Genomic DNA, 15,925 nt, shown 5'->3' on the forward strand with positions numbered 1-15,925 from the left:
AAGGGGAACGCGGAAAACGCTAAGTACTCATGACGGTCGACACGCCCACAAATATGGCTTGCCAGTGGTGTATGGGCAGAAATTATGGGTTGGGGGGGGGTGAAACTACCCCCCTATACAAAGTCCAGTGTGCTTCGCCGAGGTATGTTAATTGTGAAAGCGATGGGTCGTGGTGTTGGATTCGACGGGCAGCTGATCTCTGTGGGCACGAGGGAGAGACAGCAACCGAACTGCTTGCACGGGCTTCAGAGCTCTCATCTTTGGAGTCCTGTGCGGGTTAGCAGATCGGAGATCAACTTTCCTCTGCAGTGTGATTTGGTCTTGTGGGCTGATTGTGCTTGCAATCTTGATCTCCTTGACCATTCTTGCCTCTGGAATACATTCCCTTTTTAATTCATTCATGGTGTCAATACCAATAAATTCCATTTCAAGTAAACTTCACGAGGGCTGGTTGGTATGTTTCTTGATTGAATAGGACAACAACCACGAGACTCAGCCCTCCAGCCTCAAATCTACTCCATCCCCATATACCTCCCTGGTCGTAGTATAAACAAACCACCCATGGATTAGAGCGGGGAAAGCACAGACCAGCCATGTGGCAGGTGGGGTTCAAGCTTAATCTTCAATCGAGATCGCTCTCTACAGACCACCAACACATACACATACCAATAGTATACCAATCCCCATAAGTAAAACCACAAAAAAGCAATGGCGGACCAAGCCCAACCCCACACACCACCACCACAGCCCCAAACTCCAACAGACTCAACCCCCAGTCCGACAACAGACCAACACCAAAAAGAAGCCCTAGCAGCCTTCACAGCAACCCTGCACTCAGTGGGCACAAACCTAGAAGCGCCCCTCCGTGACCGAGCAGCAAATATCCAATCCAACGCCGCAGCACTGGAAAGACAAGAAGCCGAACTAGCAGAGAATACGCAGCGGCTGGCGCGGCAGAATCAGCAATGGCTTGGGTTTGCGGATGAGACGCGGGATGGGTTGAAGGAGATTGGGGATGTGCAGAATTGGGCGGAACTTATTGAGCAGGATTTGTTGGCGCTGGAGGATATGATGGATTCTGTTGAAGGGAGGGGCGGGAGTGAGAGTGATTCGGGGTTGGATCGTGAGTCTGAGGATGGTTGGGATGTTGATGTTGATGGAGATGGGGATGGGAATGGAGATGGTGATGGTGCTGTCAGTGGTGATGGTGATGGGATTGTTAATGGAAATGGGAATGGGAAGAAGGTGGAGCAGCAGACGAGAAGTTGGTTGCGATGGTGGTGATTGTTTTTGATCTCTGTTCATTTGTGTTGGACTTCGACTGTTCGTACTATACATTTATAACACACAGTATCGGGTATCGCTATTTTATTTACTCTTCCTCTCCCTCTTCATCCTCCTCGACCTCCTCTTCCCCTTCAGCCTCCAAGTACTGCCTCCAAGGATCCAAACCGGCACTCTCATTCTCATTCTCATTCTCAAACTCATCCCATTCATCCCACTGCCCGAGACTCATCAAATGCCGCATAGTCGGCCTTCCATGCGGACAGTTCCACGGTTTATCAATAGTTCCCATATTCCTCACCACACGTTCCATCTGCCGCCCCGTCAAAGTTTTACCAATCATAATACTCGACCGACAAGCACGCATAGCAAACATTTTGCGCACTTTGCTCGGCCGCGGGACGGAGACTTCATGCGAGACAGACTCGGACAGCAGAACGATGAGCTCTTCCAGGTCACGAACGCCGAAGACAATTTCCTTGCTGAGTGGTAACGAGACTAATTGGCATCGACGACCGATGGGCTCGTCGCCGCTTTCATCGACCGTCACCACAAACCCGTTTTTCTCTAGCGCGGCTCGATTTTCGAGGACAACCTCTTCCTCGACGGCGGTGAGGTCGAGGCGCTGTGGTCGAACGAGGCGCTGGTGTTGCACAACTGTTTCAGATTGCAGTCGTTCAAAGTTGAACTTTTCGTCTGAGGCGTGTTGGTCGATGATGAAGAGCTCTTCGCCATCTTTTGCTGGACGGACGGCGATGATAAATCCAAGGTTGAACTGGCCTACGATGCGCATCTGGGCGAAGTCTTTCTTGCTCACAGTGAGAGACAGTCGGTCCTCGGCAGTTTTCTCGTCGAGGTCGGTAGCTTCTTGATCTGTCGCCTTCGCACGTGTTTGAAGACCCTGGCGCAGTGCTGCGATTTGGGACTGAAGCCTTGAGACGGATCCGTCAACTGTGCTGACGAGGTTTACAGTGGCATCGCGATGGGCGGCGCCTTTGTTCATCTTATTTGCACGACTGGCGTTATTTTCCTGGGGTAGCACGGCATTCTCTTCAGCTTCATGGATCAAGCGGTGAACAACTGCTTCTTCCCGTGATTTCTTCTCAGCTTCATCGAGATCGTCATCCGCGCCGGCATCATCTTGGTTGGCTTTTGTCTCGTTTCCTTCCATTCCTCCCAGTTCAGGCGGGGCATTTTCAGGAATATACTCGGCGTCCTCGGACGGTGAAGGATCGGGTTCTTCTTCGCCATCTTGGGTCTCTTGCGTCTGCTCGATCTCGCTTTCGCCTTCTTCGTCTTCCTCCATCGGCTCGGCCTCACTCACGGCTTCTTCCTCCTCCTCCTCCTCCTCCTCCTCTTCTCCTTCCACGTCCTCCTCTGCTTCTTCTTCTCCTTCCACCTCATCGTCTTCCTCAACCTGCGACCCCGGGGCAGCAAACGCCTGCATATGCTTGCCGAAAATGTTAGGCCGTGATGGCGTATGAACCAGCCTCTTCCGCCGCGGCGGTTGTCTCATAGGAGGTGGATCTACAGATGCCCGCTTTCGCGGTAAACCACTCCCAACCATAGAAGTGACAGTTCGATCGCCAATAGTTATAGTAGCCATTTCAGCAGGCATGCGTCGAGGACGCATTCTATCAAATGCATTCTGAATGACATTTGGTGTCTCTTCATTTGGGTCGCCGCGTGTGTGACTAGGTATCTCATCTAACGCTGAGGGTTGGGAGGATGGGTCTTCTTGTGTTTGCTCCTCCAGTTCCTCTTCCACCAGGGAAGAAGGCTCGTTATTCGTGGTTTCAGCGGCAGATGATTCTGGCTCATTTGCAGATGGGATTGGAGTCGGAGCTGGCGAAGGCTTTGATGCAGCACGAGGCGTTCTCAAAGATGGAGCTGGAGATGATGTCGCTCGCGATGGGCTTTCTGTGCCTTCTTGCGAGCTCATGACTCGCTTGCTTGCACTCGGCTGACTAACAACAGGTGTCTCCGCTGGACTATCTCTGCTCCGACCTCGAGTCGGGCTGTCAACTTCAGCGCTTTGGCTGAGCTGCCGAGCAGTGACAAACCCAGGAAGTGATGCTAGTGGTTGTTGCTTTGCCGAAGCCTTGGATTTGACCTGTGACTGCGGCACCGTCTGATCCGCAGCCTCGAACAACTGAGCAAGAGACGCCTTAAGGGACTCAACCAAAGCTCCCGCATCGTGTAGCAGAATCATGCGTTTATCAGGCGAGACATTGACATCATAAGCATCGGTATCCATCTTGAAATCAGCAAAGATAAACGGCGACTGGGAAACATTGAAGGATTTGTAGACTTCGTTAAAGGCCTTGGCAATCTGCGGCAGACCACAAGGCCTCGTATTCACGAAGAACATCTGTCTATCAGGCGTCTGCCGTCCCTCGCCAAAGACAGGTCGTGAGATATGACCCTGGACATGGATTCGATTGAGCCCCTCATCTCCGGCCCGCTTCATAGCAGTAGAAGGCTCATACTCCAAGTCCAGATCCAGCGCAATCAGCGCCGAAAGCGTCTTTGCTCCGTAGACATTGGCGATATTCTCCCTCGTGGTGGCATTCCCATTTGTAGAAAAGACCACCACGTTCCGCGTCTTGCCAACGGTATTCTTGACGCTGAATTTGACCCCAGTGCTGATGCAAGCGTAAGCATGGAGCAAATTCAACACTTTGCCATATTCCCGCTTAATATTCTTCTCCAGTTCGCGTCTGCGCACGGGAAGTCTCTTGAAGATCCCTTCAACGGACGCAGTTGTTCCTTTCTGTCCAGCAACGATCTGCGGTTTGCGCAGTTTCCCAGACTGCTCGAAATCAAGTCGATTCGCACGTGGGGCTTGCTGCGCTTGCGCGGTGATGATGTGGAAATCGGCCAGAGCGCACAGTGAGGATATCGCCTCGCCTCGGAAACCGAAGGTGTTTAGACTGGCGAGGTCATCGTATGTGGATAATTTGGAGGTATAGTGTTTCAAGGCTATCGCACAGAAGACTGATTAGCTGGAGACTGAAGGTTTTCCAAATGTGAAGGAAAATCTCACCAACGTTCTCATAGTTCTCCGGTGCGATCCCGCTGCCGTTGTCTTGCACCTCGATCAGATCCAACCCATTATTCTTGAATCGGACCTCTGTCGAACCCGTATGCGTTAGAGTACGTCTTCGAGCACTTCATCCCAGTTGAGATCACCCACCTATCGAGGTTGCACCAGCATCGAGACTGTTTTCAATGAGCTCTTTGGCGACGGAACATAGGTCAACGATGACCTGACCGGATTGGATTTGGTGGACCTAGCAAACGCGATGGTTAGACATTTGTGGGTAGAGCAGTATCAGAAGTCATACCGAGCGAGCCTCGATGGCCTGGATTGTCGCCATGTTCATTCCATGGTGTCTGAGGTGGGCAAGTTGGGCGCGTCGCACTTTACGCGTGGGTTTTGCCAAGACTTGATAAGATATGACGGAGGACTCGGAGGCCAATGTCCCATGCTTGTCCTGTCTTTGGATTTACATTCAATATATTTGCTTGTCACAGACAAATTTGCTATTGCAGCTATGAACTAAAATATAACAGAACCAACAACATTCCAATATCGAACAGACCTAGTAAACACCGAAGCGATCCGGCAGAAGAACAGGAGCAACCAGGGTCCACAAGTAGATAGCATAGCAGACCCAGGAGCTGACAATCTTCACCCAGCTGGCCCAGTATGTGCGGCCTACAGGAGCGAAATCGGTGGTAGTCTCGAGTGACAGTCCCTGGACCAGCAATGTGGCCACCCAAGTTGTGGCCAGGAAGAAGATGACGTGAAAGAGCGAGTAATTGTACTGGGTGGAGCCACGCTCATCATCCTTGGCGGTTTCATACTCGTCCTCATCATCGCTGTCATCCAAGGCACTGGCAGGCAGACTACCACTCTCAACGGCAGCCCGGAGGGCTTCGGCGCGCATCTCACGACGAGCGGCTGGTTGTTGGGTCACCAATCCATGCTCGTTATCATCTACACCCAGCTGGACGTAGTTGTGGCCACCCTTGGATCCCAGCGCAATACCTTGTGTGGCAGCGCGGGTAGTGGTGTATGCAATTGTCGCCATAGTGACGATAGCTCCGAGAACAATAGTGGCAGTTCCAATTCCGCGAGACCGGATCAGGGGGTTGCAGTTGTTGTCGTCAGGCTCCATCGAGACTGCAGACATGGTGAGATAAGTACAGTACACAGTAACCATCGCGGCCTGGGCCAATCCCGCGCGAGAGTTCGACTCCTGAACTGCCGGCTGTACAGAGATGAATGAGATGATCAAGAAGACAACCAAGTTAATCTGGGCGAGTCAGTTTTGTGCCAGAGTCTGAGAACGGGTAGCTTACCGTGATAGCAGCCTGATTCATAGAACATCCGCTGTTGGCGAAGAAGATGTACATCAGGATAGTCATGACGAAAGATGCCAAGTACATGCCGAGGGTCGAACCGATAAGCAAACCACGCCACACACGAGAATCGCTGTCCTCGATTTTCTGTAGGCACAACTCGGCCCAGGAGTGCGCGAGGTCCACCAGCAGGATCAAGCCCAAAAGTAAGAAGAGCATGGCACAGAAGAAGGCGATGTAATTGCCATAGACGAAGAAGAAGGGTTCGGGGATGAAGAACGACATGACGACGAATGCCATCCAGAGGATAATCTTCGGGCCCCAGTATCCATTCTGAAGGGAAGCGCGGCTATCTTTCGAGGTTTTGACACCGAGGAGCAAGAGGGCAAAGATCAAGTGGAAGAGACCGAGAGCAAAATTGATGCGATGAACCGCGACCCAGCCGTAACATTCCTTCCCGTCGCATCGAATTTCCATGTAGTCGAGGGTCAAATGCTGCAATTTCTTCAAAGCCCATGGCGTGAGCATAATCCAGGAGATTATCGAGTTGATCAAGAGGATAAACGCATAGGCAATTCTCGTCGCCATACTGTTTTCCTTGTTAGTCCGAGGTTCTCCGCACTAGGCAGCCGATGATAGGTACCTGTTTTGGAACTTTCCGCAGGCGCTGCAAACCATCGAGCATGTCGCTGCTCCACAGCATGAAGTTCCGATTGTCACGAGCTGTGCGAGGAAAGCAAGTCAGTCAGGCTGCATGTTTATGGTGATAGGCGACAACGTACTGTGCCAACACTCGGCACGGCCAAGAGCGGCAAAGAAAGGAGGGCACCCATATTGGGATTATAGGTATGAGGTATCCCAGCCCAGTCGAATAGTTGATTGTGTGTATGTACCTAGATGCAGGTCTCTGCGTGCAGTATGGGAGAGGAGAAGTTGGAGATCACCTGGTCAGGAACCCGCCGCCTTCGTCATGTTATGTAAGCACCAGGCCGGTCGACGGGTGTTCGGAAAGAAAGTAATTAGGCACAATTGCGGGCACATGACAGCCCTAGAGAGATGTCTTATCGGAGAATCGGTGTTGATAAGTTAGTCTTAGTATGGTGACGTATAGGTTAGGCTGGATTCGCAATATGTAGAGATATTGATGCTGTGCATATGCAGCCTGTTATCTAGACCACCTTAACCTCCCCTCTACTTTTCTACCCATTGCCATTGCTACAATTCCACAGTATTCCAGTATATTGAAGTTCTCCATAACTTGGCACATTTGACGTTCCGACGCGGGTCAAGTGTCCACAGGTGATCTCCAGATTCCTTACCTAACAGGTCCCCCCCAGGGCCGATTACGACGCTCCTGAAAAGTCCAGTTGGCCTCCGATTTCACTTTCGACTTCTTCCTATATCCATTCGCTCCTTTCTTTCCTTTCTTTGCTCTTTCTCTCTTTCCTTCCTCCGATGTCCCTCCCGTTACCTTCTTATCTATCCTGGGCCTAATCGTCACAACATTCCGCCCACGCGTACACACCGGGAAACAACTGGGAGGACATCCAGTCGAGATAATGACCTCTCTCCATAAAACTGCCCGGACTATTTCCGTCATTGCGGGGACGCTGGTCGCCCTGTCATGCGGAACGAATGTGCGTGATATCTCCGAGCTTATCCCCTTTGAGGATGATTAAGGTTAACAGCATTGACAGTATGCATACTCCGCGTGGGCGCCGCAATTCGCCCAACGGATGAAGCTCTCATCGACTGAGAGCAACATGATAGTGAGTTGTGGTGTGTCTGTCGCGGGGAATGTGTCCTAACAAGCCCTAGGGTGTTGCGGGAAACTTGGGCATGTATGCCATGGGAATCCCCATGGGACTATTAACTGATGCGCGGGGCCCAAGATTGGTCACGCTAGTCGGTTCGATCTGCTTGGGTCTGGGATATTTCCCGATATACTTGGGTATGCTCCGCTACTGCCTCTATATTGAATGGCACTAATGTTAGTAGCATATGAACATGGCGAAGGATCCATGCCGATTATCTTCCTATGCTTATTTACTTTCCTGACCGGAACGGGTGGCTGCGCTGCCTTCGGTGGTGCCATCAAGACAGGTACGTTACACGAGAGACATGCTTGAATTATGGTTAACCAAATGTTACTAGCGGCATCCAACTTCCCCGATCACCGTGGCACAGCTACTGCTTTTCCGCTGGCCGCCTTTGGACTCAGTGCGTTGTTCTGGTCCAACGTATCCACACTCATTTTCAAGGACGACACCGGCCGCTTCCTTCTGCTCTTGGCCCTCGGTACCTCGATCCTGTCATTTGCATCAATTCCATTGCTTCGAATCCTCGCCTCCGAGCCCTACTCAGCTGTCCCACACAACGCAACCGAGTCTAGAAGACTGCATCACCCCACAGATCTACGATCTGTACCGGAGGCCGCAGAAGACTCCGGCCTACATGGCTCAACCGCTTTCGAGCACGGGCAACACCCCGCGCACGCACGATCTCAATCAACCGTCTCAAACTCCCACGGTAGACCACTTGCCAACGACGAGACATCTGTCCTAGTCTCCAAGGACGACCGCCCCCGCCCATCCTTTGACACCCTAGACGACGACTTCCTAGACGAAGTAGCAGACGAGTCGCACTACCTAGACATCAGAGGCCTAGCAATGCTCAAGCGCGTCGAATTCTGGCAACTCTTCCTAACAATGGCCCTGCTCTCCGGAATCGGCCTAATGACAATCAACAACATCGGCAACAGCGTCAAAGCCCTATGGCTCTACTACGACGACAGCGCCACAGACAGATTCATCCAACACCGCCAAGTAATGCACGTCTCTATCCTCTCCTTCGGCAACTTCCTCGGCCGTCTCTTCAGCGGTATCGGCTCAGACCTCCTAGTCAAGAAACTCGGCATGTCCCGCTTCTGGTGTCTCTTCATCTCAGCCGTCGTCTTCACCCTGACCCAGCTAGCTGGTACATCAATCTCAAACCCGAACAGTCTGGTCGTCGTCTCTGGTATGACGGGTATCGCCTACGGCTTCCTCTTCGGCGTCTTCCCTTCCCTCACTGCTCACACGTTCGGTATCAACGGTCTATCCCAGAATTGGGGTGTTATGACCCTCGCCCCTGTGTTCAGTGGTAACGTCTTTAACATCCTATACGGGAGCATTTACGATGGCCATTCCGTGGTCGGGAAGGACGGTGATCGGGAATGTCCTGATGGTCTGGGCTGCTACCGCTCGGCATATTTCATGACTTTCGTCTCGGGTATCTTCGGTATCGCCGTTTGTCTCTGGAGTATCTTCCGTGAGCGGTCGATTCATAATGCCATGAACAGGAAGGCTGGTCACCGGCTTGCGTGAGCTCTGTTTGCATAACGATCATTAGCAGATAGTGACCTTTCTTGGTTGCCTGTCTATCTGTCTCCCTACTTCTTTCTCTTTGTCTTCTTTGTCCTTTTTGATATCTTTTCGGTTTGTTATGACTTGGTATACAGTAGAGTGCATTTGGTGGCATGTTATGTGTCTGGTCTCGACACTAGATACCCACGATGCATTGTTTCTCTTATAGACTTGATACTTTGCGCCTGGCGGGTTTCCCTTACTTCATTTTTCCTTCGTTTGTGCGACAGCTTCAGGATTCCTTGCTTGTTATATACATGGGGAGTATCGAACTTATTCAATACTTATGTATGTTCACGTATTTGCTTGGGATCATATGCACTAGCTATGGGATTTATATGTCCAGCTAGTGTAGGCGGAATACAACCGTTGAAGGCGTATAAAGTATGTCTGTACTGCAGGTAGGCACATTGTCGATAAACATGTGATCATCCATGGATGACAGAAGGTATGTATATCACATCTATCGCATCTATCACATCCATAGCATGTGATGCCAGAAATGGGGCAAGAAGATACCACTGCAGTGGTAGTACAGTCTACCATTAGAATAACCCTATGGAGCCGCCTACCAGCGAGCTGGAACATGACAAAAAGAAGACTCAAGATTGCCAACTATCATAAGTTCCAAGACAGAGCGCCCAAACGAGAACCCTCCAACTATATCACGTATCAATCTCCAGGTCCTCGTAACCACTAAAAAGCAAAGGATGTAAAGAATATTGTATTAGAAGCATAGAGAAGTTCGTACAGCACAGCGCAGGAAAGCAAATTATAACAGAGAGGGTTTGCAAAACATCCAGACATAGGGAAAAGAAAGGGGAAAAAGAATTGAAACCATTCAAGAGTATGAGCTTTTTTTGTTAAGGCTCCAGCCAGTGATGACAATGGAGCCATGGAGGTGAAGGGTATCAAAAAAGATCAGAAGGAACCGGAATGAGACCAGCAACTGAGTGGCCGCGTAGAGAGCCAACCTAGTTACGATATACGCGTGGGTGGGGGTGGTTAAATATATTTGAGTATAGCGGACCTAGACGCTCTTGGGAGATTGCGACTTGGTCTGCGCTTCCTCGCTGGTTTCCACCACGTCTGACAGGCGGATCTTCTTCGCGGAGGGCTCGCCGGACTCGGCGTCGCCGGCGCTGCTGGTTCCGATCTGGCGCTCGAGATCGCTGACGCGACGCTTGAGATCTTCTTCGCGGCGCTGGGAGTCCTCGAGGGATCGGCGGAGACGCACCTCGGAGTCTCGTACAATCATCTCCGACCGGCGCGCGCTGGCGTCGCTCTGTTCGAGTTCTGTCACGCGGCCGCGGAAGAGCTCGTTGACAAACTCCAGTTCACTGACGCGGGTCTTGAGGGATGTGTTGAGGGCCAGGAGGCTTTCGAATGTGTGGGGGGAGTCGAGTTGGCGGTCGACTGCTGAAGGGGAGGGTTGGCGCATCTGGCGCGAGGGGAGGCTGCTGGAGGAGTTGATGTTATCGCCCAGAGTGACGCTATCGAACATGTGCTGGGGTGCGATATTCGAGTTGTGCGCGTGCATCGAACCAAAGCCAGGCGTCTCGGTCCGGGATACGGGGGAGTTCGAGCGATCCGAATGGCCCGGTGACATCTTACGCGACGCGCGGCGGTATCCATGCCCACCGAGAGGAGGAGTTCCAGCCTCCGATCTGGAAGGAAGGCCATTGGTATCGACAGGGCCGCCGGACTATGTTCGCAACCTCGTATCAGCACATATCTTATCTAGGGCCAGATAGAGGCTGGGGAGGGAAAATTTTTGATCGCAAACTCACCTTGCGCTTGGGACCTTGGCCGGTCTTGACGCGATTGCGACTCTTGATCACATCGGTTTTCAAGCTTATCGGACGAGGACGGCCATGAAGTTTCAAGAACAGTCCACAGGCGTTGCAGAGGACTGAGCCCTGTTCATCACGGCGCCACAAGGGAGTAGTGGAGGTGCCGCAATTTTGGCAAACCGGCTGTAATTGAGTACGATTGTCGTCAGTCAATGTAGTGGCCATGGTGGAAGTGAGGAAGATGGGAGAAGATAGAATGATAAGATGAGTTTGAGTCGATAAGGAAAGGGAAAATGCGGGTGCACGGTCCAGGTGCCAAGACCCGAGATAAGCGGATTCTTACAGGGCTCCCTCCAGTGGTTGCGGCGGGCGAGGTATAGGTCATGTTAGCCATGCTCATACTGGCATCGCTTGATGATCTAGATAGGAGTTAGCAGGTTGACGAAAAGTTGCAAATTTGCACGTTCGCAATTGGCAAATTGGTGGGTTCGCAGCCTATAACCTCATTCTGATACACCTTATGCACGAGAGAGGGGCCAGATTACTGCCATATTACTGATCTTCCAAGATTACGCAATATAGATAGCCCAGGTGAGCACCAGGGCAGGTGATCCAGCTTGTGTTGTATGTCCTCACGTACCGGAGATTAGAGGTTGGTGCTGATGCGACAGAAGCCAGAGCTGCCAATCCAGGAAGCGAAGTGCTGACAGTGGTCGAGCTGGAGTAATCACTCTCGAACTTTGCCACACTTTTGATATCCGGCAGCGTGGTAGAAAAGGGTATCGATCCGTTGGAGGGCTGACGCGTAGTAGAGGCTTCGGACGGGGAATCGTAGGGAAATTCGCGGACTTGAGGCGAACCAGGTTTGAGAGCCGGGTCAATGGGCGACGCCCTGTAGAGGATGGAAGCCACCGTGGAGGTGGGAAGGCGGGTGTCGATTGAAATCCGGCCGTGAACCGAATTGAAGGACTGGGAAGACAACGATCGGTCGAATCACGCGACAGTTGCAATTGAGTTTCGTTGATTTGGAGAATCAAGAAACAATCGAGGCAATTGAGACAACTGAAGCAATTGGAGCAATCGATCAGATCAAAGACAAGATCTCCCAGGTACTCGGACAGGTCGAACGACGGTCGAAGATCGAACGGGTAAGAATGGAAAGAGAGGATGGGAAGGACCCGAGGATTAAACCAAAGATTAAATCAAGAAGAAACAGTCAGATTAGAGACATTAAGATCTTCGAGATCGAAGGTGGGAAGGGGAAGAAGAAGAAGATCTTATCCTCCGATTGTTATTATCGCGTGTCTTATCGTGCTTATTTAATACCACTGCATGCCTACTAGGTATAGGAATGCCCTGCCTCCTCTGTCATTCCCCTGCCACTCTAGACTTGCGAGACAAGTCAATTGAGTTCTGCTGTACACCTCTAGTAATTTTCTAGACCGGAAACATTTATCAAAGTCCCCTGTATATAGAGCCAGAGGCTTAATAGATGGATTTACTAAACATAGATAGCATAGATATGTGTAGGTAACATTTCACTTCTACGGAGTCAACTTAAGCATTGTTAAACCGCTATACTCTGCCGTACAAACCTGTATAAACCGCCAATCTACATAAGGAGAGACACCCCTTTTATGCTTAACTACGTAGGGGGTGGAGACGTGGCGGTGCGTATTGGTATTACCGTATTTGGCACACCGGACCAGCCAACCGCAAACAGGTGGCCGTTTCTGCCCGCTGACATTTTCACCGCCCCGGTAAATTAAGGGTATCCCGTACCCCGAAACGCCCCCTGCCCTTAAGTGTCTAGCCAGTGTTATTTCAGCTGCCTTCGCCTCTAGCCGGTCCTTCACTTTCTCACCTTCTTACCTTCCCTTCTTTGTAATGGATTAACCTCCTTTTTGTCTTAATTTGCCGTCCTTCCTTTCTACTGGCTCCTTCCGTTACCCCCTTCCATAGATCGATTCATCACAATGCCGAAAAACCGCCCTGCCACCTCGGGATACGCCCGACTCGCCCAGGAGGAAGAGGAACGGGGCTATCTTCACTATGATTCAGAGGAGGAACAAGGTGCTATTTCGATAGCATCCACCTCCGCGCCCCGATATGCCCCCATCTCCTCCCGAGCCCAGATGCAGGCATCCGGTCTCCATTCGCCCAACGGTCATCGACGCCGGCATAGCGGATATCAATACCCCCGGGGACGTCGGAACTCCGGTGTAGATATCAAGGCCATTAATGCGCGTCTTGAAAAGTGGGCGGATGAGATTGCCTCCAAATTCAAGATCAACAGAGTCAAGGGCAAGAGTTATGAGGAGGAGAAGCTGGAGATCTATCATTCGGTCTTCCAGGCTCCTCCAGGTATCCGCCCTGTGACTGCCGAAACTCTCGAATCAGATGAATTTGAAGGCGAGCAAAGGCGAGCCCGAGCTGAATACGAGGAGATCATCGAAAGTGTTCGCCTGGCCATTGAACTCGACGTACACCCGCGGATGATCTCACAAGGAAGCTCGGGCAGTTACTTTGCTCGAAACCCTGAGGGGAAGGTAGTGGGTGTGTTTAAACCGAAGGACGAGGAGCCCTACGCCTCACGAAACCCCAAATGGACCAAATGGATTCACCGCAACTTGTTCCCCTGCTTCTTCGGCCGTGCATGTCTCATTCCCAACCTTTCCTACGTCTCGGAAGCCGCCGCCTACGTTCTCGATGCTCGCCTGCGCACGAACCTCGTTCCCTACACTGGTATTGTGCGGCTATCCTCGAAATCATTCTTCTATGATTTCTGGGACCGAAGAAAGGCATGGAAGGGCAAGAAATCGTTGCCCCCCAAGGCAGGGAGTTTCCAAGTTTTCCTAAAAGGATTCAAGGATGCCAACATTTTCCTACGAGAACACCCCTGGCCTGACCAGGCCAACACCGGCTTCCGCGCCGAGGATGCCCCGAAGCGCAAGAAGCGGCCGTGGAACGAGGCCTGCCGTCCTTCAGGGACCCAGTCAGACGACGAGGATGACGAAGATCCTGGATACGTACCCTCACCACCCCCCTCGCGTGACCCGAGTGCCGAGCGCCAATTCTACTGGACGGAGAATCTCAAGCAATCATTCCGCGAAGAGCTGGAGAAGCTTGTGATTTTGGATTACATCATGCGAAACACTGACCGAGGCCTTGATAACTGGATGGTCAAGATTGACTGGGGGACAGAGTCGGTTTCTATTGTGGCAGACCCTCCCAAGAACAACGAGCCACAACCTAGGCATGATGAGGATGAACTCTTGCCTCCGCCTCGTCCAGTTTCCGTGAACTCGAACGGCACAAAAAGCCCTAATGCTCCCTATAAGCGACATGAAACCATGATGGCAATCAGTCGCACAGGAACCCCCCTAGCTTCGTCTGAGCAGTCAGCTTCTGTTCAACTTGGTGCCATTGACAACAGTCTGTCTTGGCCATGGAAACATCCAGACGCAGTAAGTTTCCGGTCCATCCATCTCAATGATCAGTACTAACAATTCGCAGTGGCGCAGTTTCCCCTTCGGTTGGCTCTTCCTGCCAGTATCCTTGATTGGACAGCCCTTCTCGCAAAGAACCCGCGACCACTTCCTCCCCCTCCTTACATCGACAGATTGGTGGAGCGGAACACAAATGGCTCTGCGTGGCATCTTTGCACAAGATGACGATTTCAAGGAGAGCATGTTCGCTCGCCAAATTGCGGTTATGAAAGGTCAAGCCTGGAATGTCGTGGAGACATTGAAGCAACCGGATCACGGCCCTCTCGAACTCACTCGTCGTACCCGGGTCTGTGTCTGGGATGATCTCGTTGATGTTCCCGTTGCCATCCCGATGCGCGCTCCTTCGACTGACAGGCAAAGAAACCAATCTATGAATTACGACCCTTATGAAGAAGAGATGGACATCGGCGCATCTGCCTCTTCCCAACCAGCCCCTGAACGCGAGCGCGACTTGTTAGGATTGAACTCGTCGCCCAGCGATCTCCCTAACCCGAACCGATTCGAGCTCTCTCGAGGTCGTGCCGATGGCGACGCTGGCGGCTCGATCGGTAGCCCTGCTACTATGAACGAGCAGGATTTCGCTCGAAATGCCGATGGTCCAGCTGGTGGGTCTCTCGACGGGTGGCCTTCACTTCCTCCGCGTCCTCCTCACAAGCACCGAAAGCAAGGCGGGTCCCTGTCCTACCGCGTTCCCCACGTCAACACATTTGGCAGCGATGACCTGGAAGGAGACCTTGGCTACGCAGTTGCTGAAGGCATGGAAGGCAATCAACGCAAGGTGATCGTTGAGCGCCTCGAAGCCGTCAAAAGCAAAAATCCCGTCTTCACCTGGTGCTAAGGTTATATCGACCTTGCTCGGCCTTGCATCACCTTTTATTTCCACACCTTCGCATTTTGCATTTCTTTTCCTCATTAATCTGCACCCATCTTCTGCAGCGGTGTATTGAGCGGGAAACCGGGATCCAACCACTCACTCGCCGGCCACCAATTTCCCGCTCAAGACATATTGACTGCGCTTCTCTTTCTGTGACCTTTCACACGAGTCCTTTACTGGACATGCTCATGATTTGGGGAGATTCCCGTGTTGTATATAAATCTTCTTTGGCTGTTCCGGTTGCCTTGGGTTGTGGCGCATTGATTGAGCGAACTGCCTCATGTAGCATATATGACGAGACTTAATTCTATGATACCTTTGTTGTCCCTTCTGTGTAAATTGTTTTGGCTGCATTTAGACTAGTAGGCATTCCATAGATTCTGTGGTGGTCATTTGTTCGGCGCCTGTTCGTTCGCCTGGCTGTGGGGATGATTGTGTCTAGGTCACGAGTTACTGTTCGATTTTCTGGAGGTACTGGCTTGTGGAGTTTGCAGTTTATGTCACTGGGTATGACGATTTTGCTTTACGAGTGACTTATATTCACTGATGTATAGAGCTGGTTTAATATAGATCATGCTAGTATCCACTATCAACGATGAGATGAGATAACATCGTGGCTATCACGAAAACACCTAGGCTAGACTCAAATATGGCTGGTATCAGCTATTGCCAATAAATAGGTCTAAGCATATA

At 51.5% G+C, this 15,925-nt stretch overlaps 6 protein-coding genes across 6 annotated transcripts; 3 read left to right on the forward strand and 3 right to left on the reverse strand.

The window, feature by feature from the left end:
• Positions 1-708: 708 nt before the first annotated feature.
• On the forward strand, positions 709-1,284 carry PENARI_c018G01693 (uncharacterized protein; the record flags this gene model as incomplete). The annotated part of the gene is made up of 1 exon (XM_022634492.1): positions 709-1,284. One exon carries the CDS (start codon positions 709-711, stop codon positions 1,282-1,284), a length of 576 nt encoding a protein of 191 aa, XP_022485599.1.
• An 88-nt stretch (positions 1,285-1,372) lies between these two features.
• On the reverse strand, positions 1,373-4,664 carry PENARI_c018G08569 (ATP-binding mismatch repair protein PMS1; the record flags this gene model as incomplete). The annotated part of the gene is made up of 4 exons (XM_022634614.1): positions 1,373-4,266; positions 4,331-4,417; positions 4,481-4,577; positions 4,632-4,664. The coding sequence occupies 4 exons, from the start codon at positions 4,662-4,664 to the stop codon at positions 1,373-1,375; spliced, it is 3,111 nt and encodes a 1,036-aa protein (XP_022485532.1).
• Positions 4,665-4,889: 225 nt separating this feature from the next.
• Positions 4,890-6,485, reverse strand: PENARI_c018G03034 (serine incorporator domain-containing protein; the record flags this gene model as incomplete). Its single annotated transcript, XM_022634512.1, has 4 exons — positions 4,890-5,606; positions 5,653-6,241; positions 6,296-6,375; positions 6,435-6,485. The coding sequence occupies 4 exons, from the start codon at positions 6,483-6,485 to the stop codon at positions 4,890-4,892; spliced, it is 1,437 nt and encodes a 478-aa protein (XP_022485581.1).
• A 726-nt stretch (positions 6,486-7,211) lies between these two features.
• Positions 7,212-9,017, forward strand: PENARI_c018G04124 (uncharacterized protein; the record flags this gene model as incomplete). The annotated part of the gene is made up of 5 exons (XM_022634534.1): positions 7,212-7,289; positions 7,350-7,421; positions 7,471-7,603; positions 7,651-7,755; positions 7,807-9,017. 5 exons carry the CDS (start codon positions 7,212-7,214, stop codon positions 9,015-9,017), a joined length of 1,599 nt encoding a protein of 532 aa, XP_022485530.1.
• A 1,069-nt stretch (positions 9,018-10,086) lies between these two features.
• PENARI_c018G02831 (putative GATA transcription factor (AreB)) lies at positions 10,087-12,596 on the reverse strand (the record flags this gene model as incomplete). Its single annotated transcript, XM_022634510.1, has 5 exons — positions 10,087-10,761; positions 10,847-11,032; positions 11,193-11,268; positions 11,490-11,818; positions 12,537-12,596. 5 exons carry the CDS (start codon positions 12,594-12,596, stop codon positions 10,087-10,089), a joined length of 1,326 nt encoding a protein of 441 aa, XP_022485547.1.
• Positions 12,597-12,825: 229 nt separating this feature from the next.
• PENARI_c018G10952 (1-phosphatidylinositol 4-kinase LSB6) lies at positions 12,826-15,196 on the forward strand (the record flags this gene model as incomplete). Its single annotated transcript, XM_022634664.1, has 2 exons — positions 12,826-14,316; positions 14,366-15,196. 2 exons carry the CDS (start codon positions 12,826-12,828, stop codon positions 15,194-15,196), a joined length of 2,322 nt encoding a protein of 773 aa, XP_022485483.1.
• Positions 15,197-15,925: the final 729 nt, after the last annotated feature.

Source organism: Penicillium arizonense (assembly GCF_001773325.1).
Source record: "Penicillium arizonense strain CBS 141311 chromosome Unknown PENARI_contig018, whole genome shotgun sequence".
Lineage (NCBI taxonomy): Eukaryota > Fungi > Ascomycota > Eurotiomycetes > Eurotiales > Aspergillaceae > Penicillium > Penicillium arizonense.